General features: G+C 30.8%; 1 protein-coding gene across 1 annotated transcript; it reads right to left on the reverse strand.

The window, feature by feature from the left end:
* Nucleotides 1-48: 48 nt before the first annotated feature.
* On the reverse strand, nucleotides 49-7,250 carry LOC130960941 (disease resistance protein RPV1-like). Its single transcript, XM_057886487.1, has 4 exons — nucleotides 6,580-7,250; nucleotides 2,034-3,126; nucleotides 1,642-1,941; nucleotides 49-1,538 (listed from the first exon to the last, which is right to left on the reverse strand). Exons 1-4 carry the CDS (start codon nucleotides 7,077-7,079, stop codon nucleotides 231-233), a joined length of 3,201 nt encoding a protein of 1,066 aa, XP_057742470.1. The 5' UTR covers nucleotides 7,080-7,250; the 3' UTR covers nucleotides 49-230.
* Between the last annotated feature and the right edge of the window lie 2,097 nt (nucleotides 7,251-9,347).

Below are 9,347 nucleotides of genomic sequence, written 5' to 3' on the forward strand. Positions count from 1 at the left end.
TCTTTTGAAAAAAGAGGCTTCCCACTCTCTCTCCTTCTCTCGTGGCTATTAGGCCACTTTCTTTCCTTTATTTTTCTTTTTTTTTTTTAAGTTGTGTGGGCCCCACTTGAGATTGGGGACCCACCAACAATATATAATTTGTTTACCTTAGCTTCAGAAAAAAGGTGTGGCAGTCCCAAGAATCTGAAAGACATCTTTTGGTTGCTAGTGCTGTCATCATCATCACACATTTATGAGAAGGGTTCAAGTTTAATCTTCCGAACCATCTTACTTTCCAGTACATGGAGATCCAAATCTTGAAGACCCTCCCATACCATGGATTTATGAGAAGGGTTCAAGTTTAACTCCAATTGCAGTTTTGGAATGAGATCGAGGACATCTGAGGCATATATTGGGAAAACCCCACAGCCTTTAATGAAAAAATCTTCCGGTGTAGATCTAAATCCTTCGGCAGTGAATGTGAATGAAATAGTTCGGTTCCAAGTGCTGCTGCCGTCATCACTGCCTATGCACCTTTCAATGGCCCTCAATATTCGGCAACTATAAAATGGATGGAACCAAAGAAAAACGTGATCAGAGTCCCATCTTTTGTCTACACGGTGTGAATAATAACTTCCATGTGGGTACTTTTCACCGTCTCCCAAGTCGTATTCACAATGGACACTGTAATAAGGAGAGAACTCTTGAGAAACAGCACATGAGACAAAGAAACCCAACAACTGGTGGTAAGGTTTATCTATTTCAACCCTTATGGAAGCTCCTTCTGTTGTCCGAAATCTGAACCACTCTGGCACCGTGCTCCCTGGATAACAAACTTCACATCTCATGTTTTCGTCATCAGAATCCAGCAAATTAAGAGTTTGTGATGACAACAACAATATATTTCTGAATGTAGTGAGACGGGCATCTTCCATAACATCATTCAGTGACTCTTCATCCAATCTCAAGCAATTTTCAAATGAGATCTGTCTCCTATTTAAACTGAATACTGCCTTTAAACTGAATATTGTTTTCAGTGATGTGCTTCCATCAACATGTAGTTCTCTCATAGATGCTGGAAGTTCAGGTATAGATCTAAGCCTAGTGCAAGATCTTACTTTCAATCTCTTCAATCTTGATAAGGCTTTCAGATTTCGAGGAAGTTCGATTAGCTCTTGGCATTCATAAAGATGAAGTACTTCCAGAGATATAAGGCAGCATAACTCATTTGGAAGATTCCTAAGTCTGCAGCTTTCGAAAGTCAAAGAACTCAGCTCCCCTGACAGCACCGAAAATTCCTCTAGGCTTGAGCAACCGTTAAAATTAAGTGTTTTAAGAGACTTGGAACGAATATCCCCTTTAAAACTCTTTAGTTCTGTGCAGCTAGAAGAACTGAATTGTTCAAGTTTTGGGACAGATAAAATAGATGGGTGAAGTTCAACCACACTTTTACAATAGGAGATGTCTATCCATTTAAGATTTGTTGCCTTACTAAGATCTGGAATTTTCACCAACTGTTCGCATTTCCAAAGGTTAAGTTTCTTTAAATTCACAAGATCCTGTAACAATCCAGACACACATCAATGCAGAAATTCGTAAACTTCAATTTAGAGAGAACAGAGCAAAAAGAGAGACTTTCATGTAGCTATAGAATATAGATACCTGCACTCCATCCCAGAGTTTAGTAACCTGACTTCCTGGCATGTGAAACTCAATAAGATTTTCAGCACAAAATGCTGACGGCATAGAACTCAAAGGATATTGATGCCATTCCAAATATCTTAGTTCATCGGAAAATGTCTCAAGAGTGGTAGGAACAAACAAATTCCATGATCTTTCAAACGGAGGGGTATAAAGTTTAAGAAATCTTAGGCGAGGCATATTTCTGAAGGTGTTCGCATTCAAGCGTATATTTTTAGTTTGAGACATGTCTATCAGAATGCCTCCAACTAAACTTTTTTCCTGAAAACCAAAAACGAGTACTAAGTACTAACAGAATGCTATTGTAATACTTTAACACAAGAAAAAACAAAATAGGTGTACGGTTTCCTTACCTCGCTATTTTTCAATAAGTTGCAGAAATCTTCAGGTTTATTTATTCGAGCGAGTTTTGCAGGATCCTTATTTGATTCTTGGCGAACGACTTCCCAACCCATTTGTTGTATCAAGTCATGCATTCCTATTTTATTGCCAAAAATAGTTATAAGAGCTTTACGCTGAAGAGTGCTTATTCCAATGTCGCCATAGAAACCACAAGAGTCTAGAAACCTTATAACATTATCCTTGTTTTCTCCTCTGAAAAAGAATGCAATGTCAAGGAATATGTTCTTATCTGAATCATCTAATCCATCATAACTCAATTTTAAGACATTGTAGATGTTCTCATTGGGATGAACCTTGAGTTTTTTCAATGCACTTTCCCATTCTTTTATGCTCCTTGAGTGTAGAAAGGATCCCAATACTTTTAATGCTAATGGATTGCCCTTTGTGTAATTAACTGCCATTTTTGAAAGCTCTCTGTATCCATTTTCAGGACAGCTTTTGTGAAAGGCTTTTAAGCAAAAAAGCTCAAGGGAACTGTCAAAGCTCAATCCCCAAACCTTGTATCTTTTATCCACTCCTTTAGCAATTAGAATTTGCTCGTCTCTTGTTGTTACAATGACCCTACTACCTGCTCCCAGACAGATTGGTTCTCTTGTTAGATAATCTAACTTGTCTAATGCATCCACATCATCAAGCACTATGAGCACCTTTTTCCGACTCAACCTTCTCTTTACAGACATAGATCTTTCATGGGCTGATCCCTTCACAAGATGTCCTCCCTCAAGTAGTTCAGAAATAAGTTTCTCATATAAGCTGTGTTTACCAGACTTTTGTGACTCTTCTCTTACATTTTCTAGAAAGCAGCAACCTTCATATCGAGAGCCATATCTGTCGAATATTGCTCTAGCAATTGTTGTTTTACCTATGCCTCCCATCCCCCAAATCCCCACAGTTCGAACTTCATCAGACTCCATTGCCATTAAAGGTTGAAGAAATTTAAAATGCTCATCGATTCCGACAAGGTCATGGGGTGCATTTGAAAAAAGATGCGACAATTTTTCCGAAATATTCTTGACAATATCTTGGATGAGTTCTGATTCATTTCTATCGTATATGGAAAAGAAAAAGAAAGTATATCATAATACAAGTAAAATTAGAGAAGAATAAGAAGAAGAAGAAGAAAAAACAATAATAATGGAGACGAGAAATAAAATGAAAATGAGCATGTTTAAGCGGGTGATTTTAGTGAGTTTATATTTTAATACTAATTATATAAAGCTTTAGATATTTAGTCAAATATATTAAATTAATTTTTAACTTTTTTTTATAAAAGTGAATTTTTTTCCCCATGTGTAGCTAATTTTTTTAATATGTAAACCAACTAAATATTATTATTTATTGCTGTTTCTTATTCAACAGCGTATGAAAATCATCCAAATCTTTATCAGTTTGTTTTTCTCAGTTGAAACGGATATGACCAACTTAAGGTGAATGCATAGCTCTGTTTATTTGTACAATTTAGTATGAAACTAGCTCTATATCCGCGCATGTCACGAAATTTAGATAGATGTATAAATTAATATAAAATTTAACAATTATGTAATTATAAATTTATAAAGCTATGTGAAAAATTATGAAAATATTTAATTCAAATTTGTTTATGTAATTTTATTCAATTTAGAATTCCAAGATAATAATAATTATGATATTAAAATACTTTGACTCTTATACTAATATTTTTATGTATGTGTGAGATAATATTTTTTTTAATCAAAACCAAATTTCTAATACAACTAAACAAAGTTAACGTTAAAAGGTAATTTATTTAATTCCTTTTAAAACTAATCCTAAATTTAACCATTTTAAAAGTAAAAGAAGTATTCTAGTATTAGTAAATTGATACTTCTAAGTTTTAATACAATTAAATAATTTTAACTCAGAAAGGATATTTTAATCTTTTAAAATTAATTATTTTTTCTCAAAGATAGATATTTTATTGATTAATAAAATAAATGGATGGTCTAGAATAGTATTTTCTATTTTAAATATTAGAGAGGAATATATTTTTTGCTGGATTATAAAAGTGAGGAATATATCACGAAATTGTGGGAGATAGTTAAAAAATTCTAAAAATTAAATTTTCATATCAAAATTTGATGGTTAAATTTGTGTTTATGAATTTTTTATTTTTTAATAAAAAATTTAAATATCAAATTTGTGTTTATAAATTTTTTATTATTTTTAAATCGTAAATCTGAATTTTTAATTTGTGTACTTACAAAATTTACATTTTAGCCATCGTAAAATTTGACCCTCAAATTTCTTTTAAAATTTTAATACGTTCAAATAATCAAATCTGATGATCTAATTTGATAATTCAATTAACAAAAATGAATTTCTATATTAAAAAAAAAACACCAAACTTACCCATAATAATGGATAACACAACAGCATGGTCATCCAATTTCTAAAAAAAAATAGCCGAATAGGACAACACAAGAATGTGGATTTCTCCAAAATAATGAACAATAACTTAAAAAAAAGAAAAAAGTGAGACTATTGGGGATATTTCAGATACTAGTGCACTACTATATAGTTTTAATTAATATAGCAATCTCTATAATTTTATTGAATTTTTAATTAAATATATATATATATATATATATTTTATATATATATATATATATATATATATAATTAAGTTCCTATAATTATATCAGATTTTGTAATTAAATTTATATCGTAACAAAAATATTGAAATTAATAGAATATTTCAATAAATAAAACAAATATAAAAAATATAAAGACCTAATTTAAAATTCGGTGAAATTATAGGTATCGACAAAATAATTAAACCATATAAAGTCTTCTAAAATCAATTCTAAAAAGTTATTTTGGTTTTTTAAAATATGATTAAGAGGATCTTTTAGTATCTCATGTTTTAAATTTATAATACAATTAAACAAATTAAATTTTAAAAAGGTAATTAAATCTTTTTAAAATTAACTATAAAGTTATTTTATTTTAAGGCTTTCTAAAATTAAATTAAATTTTCTAATACAATTAAACAACTTTAATTCTAGAAGGTGTTATTTTAGGCTTTTTATTATTAAAGTCAAGTTCCTAATTTCTAATAAAACCAAATAATCTTTATTCATCCTATAGTATTTTAGTATTTTCCAAATTAATCCTAAACGATTATTTAGTCTTTTAAAAAATTAATTATAAAAATATTTTAGTCCTTTAAAATTAATTCTCGAAAGTTATTTTAATTTCTTAAAATGAACTCTTTCCGTGTTTTAATCATTTTAAAATTAAATTTAAATGTCTAATTTTTCATACAATCAAACAATATTAATTAGTCATATATAAGGATATTTTAGTGTTTATAAAACTTAATCCTAAAAAGTGATTTATTTTTTTAAATTAATTTTAGGGATATTTTAATATTTTAAATACTCAAATTTATAATTTTAAATATATTTAAACAAAATTAATTCTAAAAAGGTATTTTAGTCTTTTAAAAATGAACTATAAGTGTATTTTAGTCTTTTTAATATAAAATTAAAATTTATATTTTCTAATAAAGTTAAATAATTATTATTAATCATATAAAGATATTTTAGACTTTTTAAAACTAACTTTAAAATAATATTTCACTATTTTTAGATATTGAAAATAAACTATAAAAATATTTTAGTCTTTTCAAAATTAATGCTAAATGTGCATTTTAATCTTTTATAATAAACTCTGTGAATATTTTAATATTTTTAAAATCCTATTCAAATTTAATTCTAATATCATTTAATAATCTTTAACTTAAAAGGGTATTTTAGTTTTTTATTAATACTAAAAGGTTGTTTTTGTTATAATGTTAAAAACGATACTCTAAATCTTTTGTAACATTACTCAAAATAATATTTTAGTCTTTTATAAATAATTTAAAGAATATTTTAATTAGGATAAGATAAACTATGATATATTTTTAAATTTAATTAATATTTTAAATAAAAGTATACAAATATAAATATTGAAGTTCAAAATATAATTTATTAATTATTGATTAATGATATAATATTAAATTAAATTCAAATAAAATCAACTAGAAAGAATAATTTTTATTCTTAATTAAGAGGGATACGATAAAACTCACTTATGTATATACCTTCCTAGCTAGTTGCTATGATTGCTAATTGCTAGATAGTACTAGTAGTATATCTCTCTCTCTTTTAAATTTTAGCCAACAATACTTAAAGAAAGAATATTATTTGTATTTTTGTGTACACTTTTTTATACGTTTTTTAACTTTAATATTAAAAGTGATTCATATGAAATAAAAAATTAAAAAATCAAAGTTTTTTTTACCTAAAAAATACACCAAAATTATATAGAAAATGGTATAGATATGATTTCTCTATTAATCTATTTAAAGTAAACGAATTTGATGTAAGAGCAATGATTAACTCACTATAGAGGTAATAAATATAAAATTAAATAATAAATAGTAAAAGAGGCTACATAACAAAAGCATATATTTTTATGGATGAAAAATTTTACCGATATTTAGATGGATAATGAATTCCAGATAAATTTGCCGTCTTCTTCAAAACAGATTTCCAGCTCTGCATAATTTCCTCTTCGTATCTCTCTTTGTGGACATCAAAAGCTTCTGCGAAAATTCCTTTTTGATGCCTTACATGAGAAGGATCAATATTATAAAAAACAGGTATCACAATCCTTTTATATTGTTCCATGCATTCAATAATCTTCACAAGCTCCTCCATACACCATCTCGAAGAAGCATAGTGTTCGGAGAAGATGACCAATGAAATGTATGATTGCTCAATTGCTCGAAGGAGGGTGGGTGAAATCTCATCTCCCGGATGAAGCTTTTCATCGTCAACAAAAAAATCAATTTGATTACGATGCAAGTCTTTCGTCAAATGACTAAGAAAAGAAGTGCGAACGTCTGTTCCTCGAAAACTGAGGAAGACATCATGTTTGATTAGAGGAACATTGAAAGCAGACGATGAACTAGAGAAAGGAGAATATGCCATCGAATGTTTTGTGTGTTAGTGTGGTGTGATGAATTCTTAGCTAAAGACTAAGCTTATATGAAGACTAAAGAGCCAAGTGAAGTCAAGCAGTCAACCATAATAATAGTGAGGTGGTTAGGTTCTTCCTGGTTGCTTCTTGGTTGATTCCTCTCCCTTGAACTTAAAACTTAAAATCATAATAGAGATAGCTTTGCTTTACTTTTCTTGGTTGATTCCTCTCCATCTATGATCCTCATTTTAAGACATACAAGAATAATAAGTACTAAAAAATTAAATACTTATTTTATATTTTGAGTTTTTTATTTGTACTTTTTTTTTTAAGTAAGGAAGAAAATCTTTTTCTTTTACAATTTTTGAAAAGCACATAACGAATGTATTCCTGAGTTATCTATTTGAACTTTTTTTAAAAAAAAAAATATTAATTTACTAATGTATTCCTATATTTCCGCTGAAAGATAAGTTTTTCTATTAAAAGAATTCATACCTTTTAAATGTAATACTATACAAATAATAATACTTTTAATGTGAGATTTTTATATTACACTCATCTTTAAAAATAAAAAAAAATTATAATTGGTTATTGCTTGTTAAAACTAAAACGTTAATTTTTTTTAATTGCTTTGGTGTGTGCACGCAGTAATATGTGTATACAAAATTTTGTTATATGTATTTCATATTATTATTAAAAGAATTTATTTTGAATTAAAGTGTTAATAATATAACATGTTTTTTTATTAATAACTTATGTAATTATTCTATTTTATATAAATAATACAGAACAATACTTTTCAAACATAGCATATAATGCCAAAAAGTTTTTTATTCCGTATGACCATAATTGTAATTTTGATAAAAGGTGCTTACATATTTCTTATTAAAGTAATTAAATTACTTCTTATTCTAATAAAATGTACTTTTATAAGTGTTAATATCCTGGCCCAATAATAAAGGCCCAGGATCAAGCAAAAGGTCTAATCCAAAGGGTTGGGCCTCACCCAGTACCAATCTTCGTCTTATGAAGTCGGTACTGACCACGACTTGTTCTAAAGAAGTCGGGTACGAGGGTCAGCTGGCAGATAAACACTCATTCAAATGAGTAACTGCCCCAAGAATCTCTCTAACTACTTCACAGAGCCATATCTTAACATTCCTAAGATAAAGAGACGGTTAACACCCTAAAAAGGTGGCACTACTCCAACGGTGGTTATTGGTTCACCACTATAAATACGCTGACACCCCTCAGGTATCTCTAAGTCCCAATACATTCTAAATCTGCTAACACCCTTGCTGACTTAGGCATCGGAGTGTCTTTGCAGGTACCACCCCCATTCCTTCACGAGCACAAGTCGGACGGAGGCCCCCGAGTTGCAGACCCACTTGAAAGCCTCCTCCTTCATACGTTTGGGCCAACCAACGCCATCCAACCCATCAATCTCCGGTTACCCATCGTAACATTGGCGCCGTTGCCGGGGACCCGAGAGATCAACCAGTGATGGCGGACAGATCCCCCGAAGAGGGTCATGTGGAGTCAGATTCTGAACAAGAGAATCTGGACACAGGTAATAACGATGCAGACTTGACCCTCCACCAGGGAACCAATGATCAACACAGGGAAGGTACCTCCGGAGTAAAAAATCCGAAGGTAAACTCTTCAGAAGGGCGCGAATCAGAGAAAGAGGGACCATCCCATGCAACCGCACTCATGGGAGTAGTCCACAGTCGCCTGGAACAGTTAGAACAAGAACGAGAGCGACAAAAGGAGACCGAAAAGAACCTAAAAGAGGAGATGGAACGACGAAAAGAGTTAGAAAGAAAACTCTTAAAGTTAGAATCCTCCCTCAAAGGCCGGAACTCCCGTGACGAGCAAGAAGAACCGCCCCTAGGAGGGGAGGATCCTTTCAGTGAGGACATAATGAGGGCAAAAGTTCTGAGGAACTTCAAAAGCCTCGATATAGACCTCTACGATGGAACCACGGATCTGAAGCATCACTTGAGCAACTTCAAAAGTCGGATGTACCTAGCTGATGCTTCCGACGCTACACGATACAAAGCTTTCCCGACCACTCTATCGAAAGCAGCGATGAAGTGGTTCGACAGCCTCCCCCCGAGGTCGATCACCAGTTTTGAAGACCTCTCAAGGAAGTTTCTGATGAGATTCTCTATCCAGAAAGACAAAGTGAAACATGCACCGAGCCTCCTGGGAATAAAACAGGAGGTCGGAGAACCCTTACGAGCCTATATGGAAAGGTTCAACAAAGCATGTTTAGA

The sequence above is a fragment of the Arachis stenosperma genome, chromosome 2 (genome assembly GCF_014773155.1).
Source record: "Arachis stenosperma cultivar V10309 chromosome 2, arast.V10309.gnm1.PFL2, whole genome shotgun sequence".
Classification (NCBI taxonomy): Eukaryota; Viridiplantae; Streptophyta; class Magnoliopsida; order Fabales; family Fabaceae; genus Arachis; species Arachis stenosperma.

Coding starts and splice junctions, on each gene's coding strand:
- LOC130960941 (XM_057886487.1), bottom strand. CDS start 7,079: ATGGCATATTCTCCTTTCTCTAGTTCATCGTCTGCTTTCAATGTTCCT. Junction 3,127..6,579: donor CATTATCCATCTAAATATCG/GTAAAATTTTTC, acceptor CATATACGATAG/AAATGAATCAGAACTCATCC. Junction 1,539..1,641: donor AACTCTGGGATGGAGTGCAG/GTATCTATATTC, acceptor GGATTGTTACAG/GATCTTGTGAATTTAAAGAA.